The 21687-nt window shown below is 32.3% G+C and overlaps 1 protein-coding gene across 2 annotated transcripts in view; it reads right to left on the reverse strand.

Moving 5' to 3' along the window:
• Nucleotides 1–1007: 1007 nt before the first annotated feature.
• NBEAL1 (neurobeachin like 1) overlaps nt 1008–21687 on the reverse strand; it is a 178024-nt gene continuing 157344 nt past the window's right edge. For both annotated transcript variants that reach the window (XM_073807369.1, XM_033859886.2), the window contains 8 exons: nt 20574–20683; nt 19966–20138; nt 18571–18665; nt 15192–15308; nt 14672–14833; nt 13569–13717; nt 11688–11823; nt 1008–8100 (listed from right to left, as the gene is read on the reverse strand). In XM_073807369.1, the coding sequence (XP_073663470.1) occupies nt 7999–8100; nt 11688–11823; nt 13569–13717; nt 14672–14833; nt 15192–15308; nt 18571–18665; nt 19966–20138; nt 20574–20683 (1044 nt within the window). In that variant the 3' untranslated portion in view covers nt 1008–7998. The remainder of the gene's footprint in view (nt 8101–11687; nt 11824–13568; nt 13718–14671; nt 14834–15191; nt 15309–18570; nt 18666–19965; nt 20139–20573; nt 20684–21687) is intronic.

Raw genomic sequence — 21687 nt, forward strand, 5'->3', positions numbered from 1 at the left:
AATCCTGCACACTAAGTCCACTTTTTGTATGCAGTACTCTGATCCACTCAAACTCTTGTTCAGTATTTTTGCACTTAGGATGGGCTTTCTCTTTCTGGGAGTCTTTTTTTTTTTATAGCTCAATCTTAGGTTCTCTAATCAACTACCCTCAAGTTTTTCTGGACTCTCCTTGCTTTCTGTAAAGGCTTACTATAGAAACTTAAGAGATAGCTCTGTTGGAATTTGCTTTTTATATTTCTATTTTTATGTAATTTGATGTTTGTCGTGTTATCTGTCTTCTTGATATCTTGAAGGCATGGGATATTTGAGGATACATTTGTTTTTGTTTATCTGTATAGTTTTTTGGAGGACATGTGGAGAGATTTAGACTTAGGTACCTATCATTATCTTAGGCACCCTGTAAGTCTAGATTCATCCAGTTTGAATCCATTAATTTTCCACCTTCCAAAATTGTACTGATTATCTTCTCTATTTTCTTTGTCCTTTTAGGCTTACGCCCTCATCCTTGTAGGTTTATGCCTTCACTGTTGTTCTGCCAGAACTCTAATATGGAGCAAACTAAAATACAGTTACTTACATTCAATCTGTTACCCTTATCCACAAATGTAAAGTGTATAGGATAGGAATAGGTCAACATCTACACTGTCAAAGTTGATGAGTAAAAGATTTTAACTGTGAAAGGAAATAAGTGTTTTTAAAAAAACCAATCTAATGTATTATTTGATTAGCTATAAATGGAGATTTCTAGCTCATAACCATGTTTCTGAGGTGGCTTTAAAATGAAAGGCTTAATACCTGTTGTTATATACAACAAAAACTGGTCAATTAACATAACATTTATCTTGTGCACATAGGACAACAGAAGAAATTCTGCTCATATGAGAAAGAAGCAGCTATCAATTTGCTGCTTAAATACTGTATTCAATCCCTTGTCTACTCAAATAACTCAGCCAATGCTAAGTTCTAATCAGACTCTATAAAATTGAGAATTACAAACCAGCTGAAGAAAACATCATTTTTTATTTGATTCAAACCCATTTTCCTATACAAAGCTAAATTTATTATGTACAAAATAAATGCATATTCTTACAAACTGTTAGAATACAAATTTCCAAAGGACTAAAAAATGTGCAAAATTTTTAATTATCTTCATTCATGCTATACAGAAACAAATCAAACATTAGTTCATATACACACACTGAAAAATTTTTAAACAAAATTCAATGTAACAAAACAAAACATACATCTTATATATTTAATTTTAAAAGGATGAGAAAGGGAAGAATGTATTGCACCAAATTAACAGTAGCTTCATTATAATGAGAATACTAATCAAAATTATTTATACATCTTTATTAAGTCTAAAACTTTCTCAACTTTAAAAACTTTTTTTTTTTGGCATACAAATATCCATTGAGTCACAGTTTGCACAGTCAATAATTGGATATAAATAAGGCTTAATATTCTTCTTCATGGTCAATTCCAGTAGAACAAATGACAAGGAACACTTTACGATAACTACATAACTTTTTGAATTCCTTAAATATTTAAGTAGCAGCACGATTTGCAAGTATTTTTTTTAAACAATTCCAAATTTTCATCTATCCTCCTCTGAACTGACTGTGTGTGTGTGTGTGTGTGTGTGTGTATGCATTCAAGTCACTGTCACTTCTATGATAACACTGAAATGCTCCTATTTAATCTGGATCCCAGAAAAACTGACATAAGAGACAAATCATATGTGTTCAATATTTTTCAGTCTTAATGAATTCACTTCTATAGCAATGCATCTGATAGAAAATGACTGGCTAGATCTCTCATTATTTTTTGCTAATTTTTTTGCTCTAAGTCTATAAGAGCAAACAGTTGGGGGAAAGAAAGCCATACCCGTTAGGAATTCCTGAAGAGAACAGACCAGCCATATGGTTAAAGCTAACTATAAAATAAATAGTAGCCACAAAAAATTTTTGGTGATGGTATTTATGAATCGGAGACAGCAGTAAAAAGCATAATAGGAAAAAAAAGTCAAAAATATAAAAGATCTTTAACAGTAAGATGTACTGTAATATGCCATAATTTTGGAAGAAATGTAGAAACTATTATAATTAAATGCTTTGAAAAATATCCAAGAAAACCAGTTAAAATCCCAAAGGAATAAAGTTATTCTCTTTAATCCCTATATAAGAAACTAAGAGGTTGAAATTTTTTCACTTAAGTCCAACAACTGATGTCTCCTTACCAGAACTACTTTCTGAAGTGTTTATTGATTAATATAATTTTAGCATTCTGAAGAGCAAAATATGTATATCATAGTTAAGTTTTTTCCTCCAAAATGCAAAAGGAGTATTTGTTGAATTTGTAGGTTGAGCCCAATAAATCTTAAAACACATTGCTTAGATATTGTGGGGAAATGTTTCCAAGATAAGGAACAACAAAAATAGCATTTTAACAGTAACTATTTATTTAGTACACTGGCTACCAGAGAAACTCTAGTTTTATACACATTAAGTTGCAATATATTATTAGAAAAATAAAATTTTAAAAGGTCCAATTGGAATAAGACTTCTTTTTTAAAAGTTTATATTTTAATCAATAAAATAATTTTATTTTTCAATCCCACCTAAATCCTAACTTGTTTTCTTATTCTCAAATTACAATGCTATATTATAATAGTATTATAAATAGCTAATCAGTTTTTACACTCAAAAATAGTTATAAATTTTAAATAATGAGACAGCCATCATATTATAAGTGAAAACACACACACACACAAACATCCAAAAGTCCACTGGCAGTCAACTTTGAAAATGAATGGGTAACTTTTTCAATTCAGAGACAATATTGTGGTGTTATTATTATTGTGGTAATATTTGCAAAATAAGTTTCCAAGGAAACATATTAAAACTAAACCACAGAAAACAAATGTTGAATTAGTGAATTTCTACTTGTTCTTTTCCTCTGAATTTTCAGTTATAAGATTAAAGGCATGAAGACAAAAGTAAATACAATTTTATCTCTGTCCTTTTATTTTTCACTAAAGCCATTAGCTTCATAGGTCCAAATCCTACAATGTGTTTAGAAATCACCCACATGTGACAAATGTCAGTGAGATAATCTAAGAAGATGTATCTGATAAATTACTACAATGTATCAGAAAAGTACCTGATAAGACAGCCACTTTTACACAAGCTTCTTATACTGAAGAAAAGCATGACTCCTATAATCTAAGATGACCTTACATTTTTAATGTAGAAAATTTGAATCATTTCCAGTACAGGCCTAAATATCTTAAATGTTAATGCTTTATTTTTTTGTAACACTAAGACTTTCCATATGAAAATTTAAAGAGTATTTCCATACAGAGGCTATACCTACAAAAGTCCTCAGAAGTGCTTAGGGAATTTATCCAATGCTTTTAATTAGGAAAACTACTGATTACTAGCTTCAACGCTGTAAGAGATCTAAGTCTACGTTTTAAATCTAGCATTTTGTTACTCATGTTTTTTATTAATAGTTTAAAATGTTACCTAACTCAGATACGCAAAATATTCACTGATAGCCACTAGGAACTAATACAAGCAAACACTTTTTTGGAGGCAAATTTTATTTATAATTTTCAAATGTGAAAGGTCTGAAGAGAGTTTATGATAAGAATAATGCAAACTGAAAAGGAAATTTGGTTGTTTCCACGGCATGCAAAACAAAGATAAGAAAGCCATTCCAAACAAATTTTAGAAAAAATGTCTTCAAGGATAATGATTAAACCTATTTTCAAATAAGCCTGTGAATATCGGATCTGATTTATAAAAATGAATGGATATAATTTCTGTAGCAGAAAATATTTTAAGATTTAATATAATAACCCTGAGACAATTTTTTATACCAAGAATATCAAGTAAAGAGATTCAGAGTATCCAGAGTAGTGCTTAAACTTCTGTATATTTATAAAGCTTCACAGAGAAGTCTGATCTACAATCTCAGTTAAGAAACAATGGCCTTCAAAATGCTAGATTCAAATTAAAGAAGTAAAGTTGTGGCCAATGATGACTGATAACACTATATTGTTGCCTAATGTTATCAGAAAAAACACAACAAGGGCTCTGATATAGGAAAACTCTCTATAACAATGTTCTGGATGATCAAGTTTAAAGCAAATCAAATGTACGTATGATAAATGAATTAGGCAAAAAGAATACTGAGAACAGTATTTGTTTAAAATGATAAAAATGTTTAAGGCTGGTCACTTACTGGGAAAGAACAGTTTTAGTTGATGAGAGAAACAGTAATTAGGACAAGCTATGAGTCTGCCTAATAAAGGAAAACAACAGATTAGATTTAGAGAAAAAAAAATGCATTTCATTTCTTATATCAGTCAAAAACTATATCCTAAAGACAGGTTTAAGAACTTATTTATGGTTTACATATTTAATGATGTATTTTAAGAGACCAACCTTCATATATATACACCCCCACAGGACATTACATATTATATAATATTATTTAATATTTATATAATATTTATATATAGTCCATGCACTTGCATCTTTTCATTGGAAAGGTGATAAAGACAATGCTATTCACTTTATAAATATAAATATATAAAAGGAGCTAACCTCTTTAAATTCAATTAAAAGATTTCCATTAGTGATTTCTTTAGTAGCAATATAAAATATACTTAAAGGCAAAGGCCATGTGTCATGTGTCATCATTAAATAAAAATAGGGTATTAAGTTAACAATTTCCTCTGCTTACTCCTATGAAAGCAAAATACAAAAAATCTTCGGTAAGGATTTAACTTTCAAATCTAAATTCTAATTAATTATGAGGGTACACTTATTCCTTCAGAAGCATTAAACTGATTTTCAGTACTAGTTCTTGAAGGATAATTTTTATATGCCTTACATAGAGAAAGAAGGAAGCCTTACATAGAGAAAGAAGGAAGCCTAGTTAATGACAAATGAATAATTGGCATTTTCTCTCCTACAAAAGGATGTGACCTGAAAAAGCACTGCGACCTAAAGGAAACGAATAGAAATGATTCATAGATGACATGAGCTTCACAGGCTTATATGATTTTAAACAACTGGCCAAGCTTCATTCATGCCCAACTCTATTTTTTCTTCTCTCCTCCAATTTTATCTAAGTAATGACAGAATACTGATTGGGAAGAGTTGAAAAAAAAATCTTATAAAGTTTCTTTATTCTCTAAATGAGTACCTCTATTGTATGTTTTAATACTTGACCTCACTTTCTAAAAAAAATCATTTCCTTAGTATAAATTGCTGCACATCATCAGGATGCTGACATTTTTATTTCTATCACGAGTGTCAAGAAACAAAAGCAGATGAAAAGTTCTTCAAAGACAACACACTTCATATAACAGCTGAGATATTATATTCATCATCTGAAATGTCCACCTGTTACTGCACTCTAATGATACTGTTCATTTCTCCCATTATACAATACAGAAATAATTTCTATGGGTAACATGTAAATACACCATAATCCCTCAAGGTATATCTTCACAGTGATTCTTATCTAGTGACTTTTAATCAGTGGTCTAAACTGTTCAAAAGAGGAATTATTCAGCCAATGCTACTACTATATTTGCTTATTTAATAAACTTTAAGTTCCATTCTTCTAGACTGTTGCTAATATTCTCAAAGATTTTCCTCAAAATTTTACATTTTTGGTTTTCACTTTTTGGAAAATATTATATAAGGGTTAATCCCACTGCTCTGAACATCTACTATTACTCTAGGTAGGGTATCTACTGTGAAAAAAGCTTCTTCATATTTGTGCTATAAAATAAATACTGCTTGTTTAGCTCCTCCATCTAAACAGTAGCAAAGTAAAATACCAAAAATTTAGGAATTTTCCCCTAATAATCTAAGTTAAATTTTTTGTAACTTATAATCATCCAAAATAACTTCCAAAACCAATACTAAGTGACCTTAAAAATAAACATCCTTATACCAAAATCTCTAGATAAATAGGCAAAAGAAACATTTCCAAAGTTTTGATTTAGAAACAGTTTTTTAAAAATCAAATTTAAAATACGAAAACCCCATCATTTTGTTTCTCTTGACTTGAAACTTCCTAAAATATATAAGATAAAAAATGAAAATAGAATGAAAAAACAGAAGAAATAAATCTTAATATATGATAATTATCTCTATTGACTTGTTTTGAGACATTTTCACCACTAGTTACTGAAGTCCTCAAAAAGGAAACCTTCACATTTGCATATGTTCTACTTTACACTTGCTGCATCAGTTTATTTCAGTGTGATTCACCTAAAACATAACGTATTTTTACTGAATAAAACAGAATTTTAAATAACTGGAAAGAAAATTCTTCTATAACTTTTTACAAGTCCTAATACAAGCCAATCAAATCTATCAAAAAGTTTCCCTAAACAAAATCCTTTACTTCTCGTAAATTTTGTACTCACTCATACGATTATAAAGAAAAGGGTATTAGATACCGTGGGCAACAGGAGAGGACTACAAAGGAAGAATTTCTCAAAGATTCAATTGAGAAGACAATTGGATATAAGGAAATCTATAATTTGTAGAAAAAAGAATATTATTATTTTTAAAAGGTATTGTAAAAAGTCTTTTTTCCCCCAATCGCAGACCCTTTTAATAAAGCCACCCAACCATTCATTCCTGAAGAAAAAAAAAAAATGCAGCTAACATACAGAATTTCCACACAATTTTAAGGGATTCATAAATTCCCCCCAACCTGTGGAATCTCGGATTAAGGACACTCGTAGTTATAAAAACTTTCTAACTCAAAATATGACCTTATAAAAGTACAAAGTTTAACAATCTCTTTGAATTAAATCTATCAGCCTTTTAGTTTAAAAGCATAATGTAACATCTAGCTATGTATAATAAAATTAATTTTAATCCTGAAAGTTATACATAACATGAAATAGAAACGTGTATTTTAAAAAATTACTATATCCAAATGACTAGTTTAAGTTATGCATATCTTTTTGGTTCATTCATCAATCATATGAAATAAGTAAAAATGTTGGGTATCATTGCCAACTCCAATAATTATTGGGGGAAAACACAGTGTTTAATAAAGAAAAAGCCAAGAAATTTTGTACTTTGCACATATAAATTGAGCTGCAGATGCTACTTAAAGGACCCAGCTGTCAAAATCATAATGAGCATTTTTCCTTAACTCTTACTACTAATGAAATATATCCACAAAATGTGTCTCTAGTTTCTCTTACTCCTACTCAACATTTATTATTTAAGGATAATAATAATACATTGCAATAAATTCTCATTAGTACTATGCTAAGTAGTAGTGGGATGAGCCAATGTACCAGTTTCAAAAGTCTTGTTTTCAACTTATCATGAAAACCTGTAATTTACACTGAGTTTTAAAAATCGAAGTATGCAACAGATGCTTTTAAAATATTACCTCCAATCAGAAGTTCCATAATAAAATTGATGTATTTAGGATGATTTATTTAGTAAATAGGAGAATGATTAACTAAAGAATGTATTAAAAGCCATATCTCTCAACTGTCCCATTATTGCTACTCTTTTATTAGAAATACCTCAACTTTTGCTGTTTAGAATAAGCAAATTGAATTTAGCTTCTTTATTTTTAGAAGTTTATTTTTTTAAATGGATCTAATGATCTTTAGAAATAAACTACTAAATCTAATCAAATGTATTTTCTCAAATTCATCTTAGTGTAGACCAAGAATTAGTTAATAAGATAGATTCAGTGATGTTAACCAGAAATTTTTTTAGTGGATAATAATAATATAACCTATGACTTTATACACATACGATACCAAATTTTGGTAATCCCTAAATGATATTCAGGGATAACAGCCCTGAAACATTTAAGATAGTTGAGAGATGTGACATTAAAGTGATTTAATATCACATTTAATCTGTCACAGATTAAAGTGACAAAGCAATAAATCAAATTTCAGTTATCCATGACAGACGGCAGAAATAACAATCACTTGGAATCTTGAGGATTATATTCAGTCTCTCCAGCTGAAATCTGGCTGAGCCGCTTGCTAGATCCCCACAATTTTCGAGAAAGTTGACCTGAGCGCATCTGTTTAAAGTAATCCAGAAAAATGAAGAAGAGATGTTATTAAGAAAGAAAAAAAATAATAAAAAATAATGAAATTGATATACAAGACAATGATTCTATAGAATGTACAAGAAATAGGTTTTGTTAGCAGAATCATTAACATTTTAATGATTCTTAATTAATAATAATTAAAGAAAGGCTTTTCTTCATTGATTGTCTTTTAGTTGAGAAAGATTTAATACCAACGTACAACTTTTTAAATTAAATGTGCCACATATCAAAATTACAAGACTCCCTTACTTTATATATTTACAAAACTACATTTCACTTCATTAAAATAATCTTCTCAAATTATACTTAATCAGGCAACAAGACACATAGTTGTGGGGAACTTTCTCCTCTTATATTTGCAGTACTATTAATGACAATCACAATGATAAGAAGAAAGTAAAATAACACTGTGATGAAAAGGAAGTAACTTTTAAATAGTTTGATCTAAGAATGTAAAAAAATCTTTAACAATAGCATGATAAGTAATTTAGAAAATAAGAATAGCATAAGCTCTTTGAAGGTAAGAATCGTATTTTTCCACCATTAAATCTTTTATCACCTAGCACATAACAATTATTAATCAAAATTAATTGAATCAGTGGGTTAATGCCCCTCTAAAAGTGCTTATACTTCTACATAGGGCAACAAAACTCCACATGGGAAACATTTCTTAATCTAACCATATGATTTGTTGTAATTACTTCCCAAGAGCAATCTACTTTTTTTTTTTTTTTTTTTTTTGCGGTACGCGGGCCTCTCACTGCTGTGGCCTCTCCCGTTGCGGAGCACAGGTTCCGGACGAGCAAGCTCAGCGGCCATGGCTCACGGGCCCAGCCGCTCCGCGGCATGTGGGATCTTCCCGGACCGGGGCACGAACCCGTGTCCCCTGCATTGGCAGGCGGACTCTCAACCACCGCGCCACCAGGGAAGCCCCAGCAATCTACTTTTTAATGGTGCTTCATCTGCTTCCCTTTTTTAATGGTACTTTTCTAGGGTCTACTTATTGGAGCGATAAAAGATAACCGCAGGCAAAGACACTTTGGCATGTTTGCTTTGCATTTTCATTTCCAGACGTATTTCCAAAACCATTATTTCCATTAATCTAGTTCCACTTTAACATCTAATTTATAAATATGGATTTTATACTGACAATATAATATGTAAAACTGATACATGGGGCTTCCCTGGTGGCGCAGTGGTTGAGAGTCCGCCTGCCGATGCAGGGGACACGGGTTCGTGCCCCGATCCCACATGCCGCGGAGCATCTAGGCCTGTGAGCCTTGGCCGCTGAGCCGGCGTGTCCGGAGCCTGTGCTCCGCAACGGGAGAGGCCACAGCAGTGAGAGGCCCGTGTACCGCAAAAAAAAAAAAAACCCAAAAACAAAAAAAACTGATACATGATTTAAAAATATACATTAATCAAGATTTTGATATTTTAGATAAAAATAGATGTTGAAATAGAACTCTTTTCATAACTATTGATCTATTTAATTTCTACACGTTCACATAAAGTTGTATTTAATAAATATGCAAAATTCTGAGTACTCAATTAGATTATTTATTAATAAAGTAGGTCCATAATTCAGCTGATGGAAAATGTATTTTACAAAGATATAAAATCGATAAAAAATACTTTTATTCAAAATCTATACACAATTCAAATTCCATGTGTTGTAGACTATACATAAATCTTTCAATGAGGACCAAAAACTTATTTGGTAAAAATTACAAAACACTGATGTAGGCCTATGAAATGAAGCTACTTAGGTATTTTATTTCCAATCAATTTTTTTTTAAATGTGTGCACATAACGTCATTTCATTTTTTTTTAATTCAGTAAAATTGTAAACTTAACAAATTACCTAAGTTGGAGGGCAGGCAAATTTAAAGGCACCTGAGTAAACCATAGAAAGTGAAACATACTCAAAGAGTAATGTCTAAGCAGAGTTCTCAAGTAATCATCACAGCAGAGGACAGAAGGGAAATCTTTACTTGGGAAATATATTAATCAAGAAACTCTACTACTGAATGTAAAAACGCTTAAAATGTTTCAAATGTAAGTGAAATATCGAGATACAGACTTGCTGACATTATTTGGGGAATCATTACACCTGAAACTAAATATTGTCGCAATCACTTTAATTTATTGTTTTTAAGATTTTTTTTTTTTGCGGTACGCGGGCCTCTCACTGTTGTGGCCTCTCCCGTTGGGGAGCACAGGCTCCGGACGCGCAGGCTCAACGGCCATGGCTCATGGGCCTCGCTGCTCCGCGGCATGTGGGATCTTCCCGGACCGGGGCATTAACCCGTGTCCCCTGCATCGGCAGGCGGACTCTCAACCATTGCGCCACCAGGGAAGCCCTTTTTAAGATTTTTTGATGTGGACCATTTTTTAAAGTCTTTATTGAATTTGTCACAATACTGCTTCTGTTTTATGTTTTGTTTTTTGGCCAGGAGGCACATGGGATCTTAGTTCCCCGACCAGGGATCAAACCCACACCCCTACACTGGAAGGCGAAGTCTTAACCACTGGACCACCAGGGAAGTCCCAATCACTTTAATTTAATAAGACCTCTCTTGTTAAAATAATATCCTGAAAAAGAGTATAAGGACTAACAAAACCTTAAAATATTTATTTAAAAAAAAGTTCCTATGATCTGTAATAGATTTATTATAACTACTGACAGTATGTTATTCAGTAATGTCTTCTCTTGAAATAACCCGTACAGAGGTCATTTTAGATTTCTCAGAAAAGACCAATGATACCAATAAAAATTTATAATGCTTAAATATGAGTCTGTGTAACAAAATAAATTTTCTAGAAGAATAACTAGATTACTTGGAGTATAGCCACTAAGTTTTCATAGGAACAGTGTTACATTTATATCTGAATATTCAGTAATTAATAAACCACTGGCAAATAAATTTATAGGAACTACAGGAAATTCATTGAGAATTAGCACATTTGTATGGGGATATTTGTAGTTCCAAGTTAAAAAAAAATGATGCTTTTACAAAAGTACAACTGACATACAATCATGCTGAATATTTGTTGAAATTAAAGTTAAGTATATAGTTTGGGGAATTCCCTGGCAGTCCAGTGGTTAGGACTCAGTGCTTTCACTGCCTGGGCCCAGGTTTGATCCCTGGTCAGGGAACTAAGATCCCGCAAGCTGCGCAGCATGGGCAAATTAACAAAATAATAATAATAAGGTAAGTAGTTTTGTTGTTTGAGTCTATATTTCATTTTTTACAAATGCTTTTATGTATTAAAAATTCAAGTATGTGGTCTAAAACCTAGATTTGGAAAAACAGAATAAAAGAACTTTCTTCTTCATATAGAGTTATAAACTGTTAAATGTGTGATTTCAATAATATCATAATATAAACATCACTCTTGAATACTAGTTTTATCCCCTTTCATTTACTGTAGTTTGAAAAATCAAATTTGTTTTTCAATTTGTTTATCCATAATGGAGACTTCTGATTCAGCCGGAATAAAGAACCGAAGGAATCCCCAACAGTACGGGAAACTAAATTCTTGATGCTAGGTTTTACCTCAGCTGGCTTGCCAACACCCACGACAATCAATTTGCCATCTTCTAATCCTACAAGAATATGGCTATATTCTTTGGTTACATAAACACAGTGGATAGGCGATCGCATGGCTAATGGGTTGATGCTGAGATTCAAACTAGAAGAGAAATAAAAAACACACACATAATTACATGAATATACAATGGATTCACAGAATTTTATACCTGAAAGATAACTTAATGATCATCTAATTCTGCATTCTAATTTTACAGATGTGGGAACTTAGGTTCAGAAAACCTGAGTGACACAAAGGCCCACATTTATAGTATTACTTAAAATACTTAACAGATTTTTTTTTTCTATTTCCAACATCTGTTTGCCTTCTAACCATATATATGTGCTCTCACGAAACGATTTTCACCTTGTTGATTAATGAGCAAAAGTTGGATAAAAAGGGCAAAAGCTCAAAAAACTGTGTGTTGGTGGGGGATAAGGTAAATAAAATTGGTATATTTGCTTTGTCTTAAAAGATGTAATATACAATATAAAATATTTTAAAATATAATATGGTATAAAATATAACACCCCATTATGAAAAATGCTCACAGCTTTTATGATTAGAGATTGAAGAATCTTAGGATGTACATACTATGGTCTAGACTAACCTGCCAGAAGATTCCATTAATTTTTTTCTAATTTGGGATTCTCCTAACAATACCCTAAGATTAGGGTTGTAATACAAAATATTGGAAAGACGTTACTGAAATGTGGACTCAATGCTCTACCACATGAGAAAGAATGACAAAAATGAGAAGGAAAATACAAAAACAGGGAAGCGGTGTTGGTACAGAAGTGATTCTGATATGAATGTAATAAGAGAACACTCTGGATCAGGAAATGATTCAGAAAAAAGGGCTTTGAGAGGGGCCAAGATACTTTGAGGAGTATAAATATGTCACAGTAAGTTTTTTAAATGAGAAGAAAAGAAAAAATGTATTTGGGCATGCAGGGAATAACAATGCTTTGTGTATATAAGTTGGTAAACATGAAGAATACCAAACTTAAAAACATATCCATTTTTCAAACATCTTTTCCTTCACTGGGTGAAGTAACAAAAGACTCCTCATCAATTTTAAACACAGACATACAAAATCAAGAACAGATGTGCTAACCTTAAAAATACTTTATTTTAGCACAATTAAAAAAAATTTTTTAAACCTAACTTTAGTTTCTAAAAATTCAAACTATAATTGTACAAATTTCCAAATCCATAATCCAGGCTTGGCACTATGAAAAAAATTTTTTCTGGCTACTTAAAAAAAATTGTTTTAATTGTGGTAAAATGTACACAACATAAAATTTTCTGCATTTTAAAAATGTACATCTATATTTCATTACCAACCCAGAAATACTTCATCTTCCCCAATTTTTTTCATAGTTGCCAAAAAAGACATGTTCATAATAAATGATGAACAAAAAGATTAGAAATCTGGGCTTCCCTGGTGGCACAGTGGTTGAGAATCTGCCTGCTAACGCAGGGGACATGGGTTCAAGCCCTGGTCTGGGAGGATCCCACATGCCGCGGAGCGACTAGGCCTGTGAGCCACAACTACTGAGCCTGCATGTCTGGAGCCTGTGCTCTGCAACAAGAGAGGCCACGATAGTGAGAGGCCCACACACCGCGACCAAGAGTGGCCCCTACTTGCCACAACTAGAGAAAGCCCTCGCACAGAAATGAAGACCCAACACAGCAAAAATAAATAAATTAATTAATAAACTCCTACCCCCAACATCAAAAAAAAAAAAAAGATTAGAAATCTTAGATTACAGATTTTACTCTCTCTGGGCTGAAAATACTACCATCTTTTCCGAAGTGATACTTTAATAATTCTTATTATTTACCTGTGGAGATCTCTTATGGACAGGAATCCTTGTAAGCTGCCTGTGACAATGTGCTCTCCAATTACACATATATCTGATACTTGTTCCTTCAGGACTTGAGACCGTAGATACTTGCCATTTACAGAAAACAAATGCAAGGCATTCTTATCCTGCAAAGATTAGTTGAAGAAAATTTAATGATCTCAAATTAAAACTATGACTATCACAGAATGATGACTGGGTTTAAAATTTTGGAATAAACAAATGGTTATACTTAAAGAGAAAGTAGGTAGAAATATTGTTAAAGTGATTTCAATCAGATTGCTAAGTAAATAAATATTAAACAAGTACTCCTCTTCTTTAATAGAATTAAAAATCTCACCCCTCCAAAAGAATTAAAACTCTCATCCAACAAAACCCACATTCTTAAAACAAAACTAAAAAAGTTCTCTGGGCTTCCCTGGTGGCGCAGTGGTTGAGAGTCCACCTGCCAATGCAGGGGACACAGGTTCGAGCCCTGGTCTGGGAAGATCCCACATGCCGCGGAGCAACTGGGCCCGTGAGCCACAATTACTGAGCCTGCGCGTCTGGAGCCTATGCTCTGCAACAAGAGAGGCCGCGATAGTGAGAGGCCTGCGCACCGCGATGAAGAGTGGCCCCCGCTTGCCACAACTAGAGAAAGCCCTCGCACAGAAACAAAGACCCAACACAGCCATAAATAAATAAATAAAATTAAAAACAAAAAAAAAGTTATCTTAATTTTTTAAAAAGCTTTATCACCGGAAGGAAATAAACATATAAAATTCACAGTTAGTTTATTTATACCCTGTCTTGTGCAAAAAGAATTTAATTCAGTTGTAATTTCCACCTGAGCTTATGAAGTCCCACATAATCAGAAATTATTTTTGAAGTCATATAGGGCTATAGAAAGCCCTAAAACAAAATCAAACATGAGGCTAATATTGTGATAGGGAATGAACAAATTGAATGATGAAAGGAAAACATCCTTTTCAAAATATGGTGTTCTTTCCTTCTTCAGAATGCCTCCTCATATGTACACAATGTGGGAAGGAGAAGACAGGCTTATGGATAGTCTAGCCCTACTGCATGAAACTGTTATATACCTTGAGGGTGGTACTTTCTTCAATGCTGGAGTAGATGACAATATGTCCTTCCCAAGATATAGCCAAATTGGGAATGGTCAAGAGCAGAGAACTCTCACAAGGTGGTCGTAAAGTCCGCATATACTGACCTTTCTGAATGGTATGTATAATCACAGTGCCATCCTACACACAGAAAATATTAGAAAATGAGAAAAGAAAAGAAGAACAAAAAAGAAGAAAAGAAACTGAGCAAGAGAAAGAAATATGGTAAAGGAACTAAGAAAATGATTATTCTACCAAGGACACATGTACCTTAGGAAAAATTCCAATCTTGAAATTTCAAGTCTTACTAAGACCAGTAAAATCCCCAAATAGAATCTAGTCTCTTTTTTTCTGTAGTTTTCTACTTTTGCAAAGTTCAAGGCAAACACAGTATAAAATTTCTATGCTTTTACCAATTCTTCTAGAAAAAAAATTAAATATAAATATTGCCTCTGAATTTGTATTAAAGAAATCAGTATTTTTAAAGGTGAAATCTTACCCTTGATCCTGACACTGCCATGTCTAGCTCAGTGCTGATGCCAACACTCAATACCTCATCAGTGTGTCCGTACAGAATCTGAAACGGTTTAGATGCTAGGCCCACAGGAACACCTCCCTAATATAAAAACAGAATAGCAAAGGTAATTTTCTTGTATGCTATTTTCTTTAAAAAGGTTTATACTGTATTTAAACCGTCTAATCACAAACTGATATTGCAACTAGTTCTTACCACTAAGTCTACTCATACAAGTACTCATTCTTGGGTTTCTCCTTGGATTCTCAAATTATTCTCAATCTTTTCAAGCTCAAAAACTTAATCTGAAGAATTTCAAAGTTGATTGATTTGGATTAGTTTTAACAGGTATATTATTTGCCCTTTTCATCTACAGAATTATTCTTCCTTTACTTGGAAGAAACTTCTTCTATTACATCTCTGAATACTTTCTCTTTTTCATTTATTGGAGTCCTTATTTCAAGGACATCAATTATCTTTATGCTGACTTGTCTTTGATTTCTATAGCTATCATTCTTTTTCTAATTGCTTTAATCCTTTTTTTTTCATTTCTATTCACTTTACTTTAAATCTTTCTTCCATGCTAATAATTTGATTTTCAGTCACATCAAATTTGTTCCTTGATGCTTCTGCATTGGGTTTATCTATAATTGTAACAGTATTGGTTTTAGTCTCAGCTTGATTCTTCTGCAATCTCCCTTTTCATCTTATTATGCTAGTTTATAATTTCATCTTTGAGGTCCTATTTTATTGAATGATATTCTTATTATATTCTTCTAATAGCACAATTTATTGCAGGGAATCTGCACTTGTTTCCTTCATCTGTTTTTAGTGTGCTTTGTTTGATACAGTACTTTCTATGATACATAATGATAGAATGTTTGAGTAGTTTCCATGGTATTTGGTTTATGATTATCATAGATAAATGCCCAGATCTTCTACGAGCATTATACAATGTAAATGAATTCTCCCTGACACTCTATTACTTGGGTCACATTTGTCTTCCTCTAAGAGTATCAGTCTGAGTGCTTAGTCCACTCTATCTAACTTTTAAATATTAAGTAATTCCTATATTATTTAATCAATTCAAGTTACAGAGGAAGATGGACTCTTCTCAAATTCATTTTATAAAGGTTGCATATCTTAATACTAAACATGCAAAGACAAAATAAAAACAGATTTATTTCACTTATAAGTAAAGAAATAACTAAAGTACTAGCAAATAAAATCCTGCAGTAAAATATAACTATATCTCATGAATTATATGGGCTTATTATAGAAATTCAAGGATGGTTCAAACCTAGGACACTTCTCAACATAATACATTACATTAAGAAAAAGTAAAACTATAAATTAAAAAAGAAAGAGAAACTGGGAAAATAGCTGTAAAGAACATTATTAGGACTACTGACAAAATTAGAACCTGGACTGCGGATTAGATAATGGTATTGTATAAATGTTAAGTATTTCAGTTTTGATAACTGCACTGTGGCTATGTATAAGAATGTTCTTAGAAAAAACACTGAAGTGTTTAGGGGTAAAGGAACATAGAGTTTCCAACTTTTAGAATATTCAGAAAAAAAAAGATACTGAGAAAAAGATTGGGAGAGAATGCTAAGACAAATGGCAAAAATGTGCTACCTTTGTATCTTTTCTGTAAATTGAAATTTTATTAAAACTAAAAGCCTACCAAAAAAAAAAAAAAGGAAGGAAGATAACTACTGAAATAAAATAAATTTTAAAAAACCTAGTGAAACCTAACAGCAAACAGTATACTAAATGGCACAATAATGAAGGTAATTTCATCAAAATCAGACATGAGACACGGAGGCTCACTATAATTTTCTTGCTTTATTATATTTGCTAATAATGTATGAGGGTAAGAAAATGAAATAATTAGTATATTGGAAAAGATAAAGAAAATCACTATTTTTTCAGATCACATTAATGTATTTTACCTTGTTTTCAGAAAATCCAAGAAATACTAATAATTATGAGAGCTAGATAAGAGGATTTGGTAAACTGATTAGATATAAGATAACTGTATAGAAATCAATAGCTTTTTTTTTTACTAGCAATAGTTACAAATAAAAATGATTTAAAAATCCCACTGAAACAGTCATAAAAATAGGATAATTAAAAGTAAATATAACAAAATACAGGATCTAAATGGAAAAAAATTATTAAAAAATATTATCAGGGCTTCCCTGGTGGCGCAGTGGTTGAGAGTCCGCCTGCCAATGCAGGGGACACGGGTTCGTGCCCCGGTCCGGGAAGATCCCACATGCTGCAGAGCAGCTGGGCCCGTGAGCCACGGCCGCTGAGCCTGTGCGTCTGGAGCCTGTGCTCTGCAACGGGAGAGGCCACAATAGTGAGAGGCCCGCGTACCGAAAAAAAAAAAAAAATCAAAAGACATTGAAAAAAGACCTGAAACAAATATGGAAAGACATTTCCTATTTTTGGATAGGAATAACTATAAACATGTCAATCCATACCAAATAAATATATAAATATGATTTCATTAAGACTAAAATGAAGTTTTCTTAGGAGGATATAGTTGAAGTATTTTTAAAGTTCATACAGAAGAATAAATATTCATATAAGAACAGATGTGGTTAATAAAGGAAACACAGTGAGAGGGGATTTGCCTTACCAAATATTAAACTACTAAAGTAAAAACATTTTGGTGTTGACACAGAAATAGATAAATGTAAAAGAATGGGGAATACAGAAAAAGATCCAATTTAGTAGGTAATCGTTTATGCTGGCATAAATGACTTTCTACATAATTATATATCTAATATTAAATATTCTGTATTACAAAATATAGAAATGGATTAAAGATTGAAATTTTAAAAAATAAAACAAGAAAAGTGTTACAAGAACTATTTTAGATGATATTTTTATAAACTTGGAGTGAGAAAACGCCTGTTTACTTTTCTAAGCAAGGTAGAAAATCCAGAAGCCATAAAGAAAAAAGACACTTCCTTGCACCAACATTATCATGAGAGTACACAATAAGGTTGATGAAAATTCTAAATCTATAATTTCTAGTAGTTCCACCTGAAAGGAAAATAGGAATATTATCATGTTAACAGAGAAAAGAAAAATAATTGTTTTCCTAGAAGAAGTTAATAAGGAGCTATCTTTGGAAGGTAATATGAGATAAGGTCATGAATCAAACAATAAACCTAGGGAAAAAAGTGGTGATTAAGACAGAACAGAATGAGGGGTAAAAGGAGGCAAAGGAGCTCAAATAATCATTCAATGTAAGAGAAAAATTCAGTATTCTATTAGAACATCTCAATAGTATTCCCAGGGTGAATCTCTGATCCAAACCAAGAGTATTTAAATGAGTGACTACCTGTTGGGTTATCTGCCATACCATACATGTAGTATCTCTGGAACCAGAAATCAAATGTATTCCACAGTAATCTGTAGCCAAACAAGTCACAATATCTGTAAGAAAAAGGAATGTAAAAAAATGAAATGGCATAGTTTGGCTAGAACAGAATCATAAGGGCAATTTTAGGTCATGTTCAAACTATTACTAAATTAGTTGTTCTAGCAGGGAGAAATGTAGGAATGGCATTGGAAAAGCACTGGGAAAGACTGACATAAAAAAGGAGCAGCACTAAAATCATGTAGGAGAGCTTTCTTTGAGGCCACCCTTCTTTGATGGTGAAGAGTAGACATGAGGCAAGGGAATGCCTGTCAAAAATATTGGCAGGAGATTAGGTAGCTTTTAAATGGATCCTCACTTAATTTTGATATGCTTCTCTGCTCCCTTACTCTCTTATCCCCATTCACCTTCTATTCCCCCTGGAACTGCAATCCTATAGAATATGTGTCCGTAGCCAAAATAGTACATATTACACTGTAAATTCACAACATAAAATACATTTTTCCTAAACTGTAAAAACCTGAGCTAAGTGACACCTTGGGAGTCACTGGCGCAGAATTAGTAACAGACTCCATTCCCCTTCCCTAACGGTTTTATTAGGAAAAAATCTACTCAATGTTTTATTCTTACATTGAAAAGACTGAGACACTAAGAACACCAGGTTAGGGACTTCCCTGGTGGTCCAGTGGTTAAGAATCCGGCTTTCAATGTTGGGGACCTGGGTTCGATCCCTGGTCGGGGAACTAGGATACCACATGCCGCGGGGCAACTAAGCCCATGTGCAGCAACTAGAGAGCCCACACACTCTGGAGCCCGCGCGCCACAACTACAGAGAAGCCTGCGCGCCACAATGAAGAGCCCACGTGCTGCAACAAAAGATCCCATGTGCTGCAACTAAGACCCAACACAGCCCAAAATAAATAAGTAGATAGATAGATAGATAGATAAAGGTTAAAAAAAAAAAAGGAAGCATCTGGTTAAACTATATTCAACAATTTTACCTCTCTCATGCTTTACTACTAAAGAATAGGACAGTTGATTTCTTATTCAACTATGACAGATTTTTTTTTACCATTTTTTCATAAAATTCTAATTCTAGCAACCAATTTTTTCAGACTTAGCCTAGCATCTTTCAGATACTATGAAGCTGTATTTAATTTATATAGTGCTTAGTATAACCAAAATACATTAGACACTCTTAAAGAAAGAATATAATATTCATAACATAACTCTATTAAAAAGTTCACTTAGCTTCAAAGGTAAAATTTATGCTTTTTATAAGGAGTATGTACTATTATTATGGTTAGGAAAAAAACAGAAAAAATTTTTTACAGGGAAAAAAAGGTTAATGCTTACCCATATGTCTGATATTGTGTGAAACAATTTTGCCTTTTGTAAGTGACATCACTTGAATGCTATTATCCCAGTGTCCAGCACTAAAAAGCAACTTTGCATCATGTGATACTATAAATAGCTTAGAAGTGATCTCCAGCCCTGGAGCAAAAGGTCCATTCATACTACGCTGAGTTCTGTAAACACAATTAAATATTAGACTCTTCTTTAAAAGATCACTTAGACCGATATGAACTATTTTTTTAATCTCTCCAAAAAGAAATAAAAAATAAGTCTGTTCAACTGTTCATTTTGAAATGTCTACTGATAAGTGATAAATACATTCATAAACTACATTAATCTTATTCATTAAACAAAAATACATGTAACAAAATAGTCTCAAGGGTTAAGTGTAAAGAAGTTGAGATTGGTGAAGGTGTGGAAAAGATTTAAATCTTGACTTTCAAAGCCAATTTAGTAAGACTGTCAATTCTGTTAACAGCCTCAAAGTAGACAAGATAAGGGTATGCCAGGATCAGGAAAGCTGGAAGTTGGAAAGTTTAATCTATTTGCTTTTCCTGGCAATAAGGTACTAGCTGTACCTGTTTTGCTTTAAATGTTCACTTACTTACTTTGGATTTGTCACAGTTTGATCCCTGATGAATGTAAAGTAATTAGAAATGTTTCTGTCGTAAGGCAGCCATCCATGGGTTCCAATAACGTAATTCATGCTTACTGTTATCTGGAAAAGAAACACATGAAGACAAACATTAAATGAAAATTAAAGAAAATGACATAGAATAACCAAATGCTCACATGATGTTAGCATTTGTCACTTAGGGAGTAGTGTGGGATTGTGTACTTAAAACATGAGACTCATTAAGAAAGTCTTAAAATAATTCAAATGGTTAAAAAGCTCATTGTTATCCTACTGCAAGAAAAGCTGTCCCAATGTATCTTTCTTTAGTATAAGATTATTTTCCTCAAAATTTCTCAAAGTTTACTAGCATCTATTAGTTGGCAGTCAGAAGAAATTAAGGATCAAGTCTTACCATAAAAATAAGACACCTATCATTTAGAACATAAATCATAAATAGATCTTATGAAGAATTATTAAGAAGGTCTCCCTTTATTAGGGACAGTAACAGTGAATATTTGCATTAAAAAATGGAAAGTTTTATTCTCCCTTGATAAAAGTAACAGATTACCAAAAAAAAAATTCAGATAATTTAAAAATATACAGGTATTAAAACTGAAAAATCACAAGAATTCTGCCACTCAAGAGTACTTATTATTTTTGTATATCTTTCTAGATGTTTTTTCGATGCAAACACACAATATGGATAATTAGAAAAATAGGTTTAACTCTGGAATTTCTACTTTTCACTGTGCTATGCTCAATTTTTATCATTTCTAAGTGACAGAATTAGAATAAGACAGACCTAGGTTTGGTCCATTTGCCAGGGTCCCTTCCTTGCTAGCTCTGTGACTTTGAGCAAGTTACTTCTGAGTTTTAATTCCTCATCTGAGGAAGGGAAATAATAATTGTGCCTATCTCACAGGATTGTTAGGTGGATTAAATGACGAAATTCAAGTACTCACTAATATGTCCTGCATGTGGACGGACCTTTATCAATTCTGTATTATATCTCATTTTCATTATTCTCACTGCTTATGATAAATTTTAACATCTAGTAAGAAGTTACATCACAATTTTCTTGTACAAAATTTCCTGGTATTTTCACA

Source organism: Tursiops truncatus, chromosome 7 (assembly GCF_011762595.2).
Source record: "Tursiops truncatus isolate mTurTru1 chromosome 7, mTurTru1.mat.Y, whole genome shotgun sequence".
Taxonomy (NCBI): domain Eukaryota; kingdom Metazoa; phylum Chordata; class Mammalia; order Artiodactyla; family Delphinidae; genus Tursiops; species Tursiops truncatus.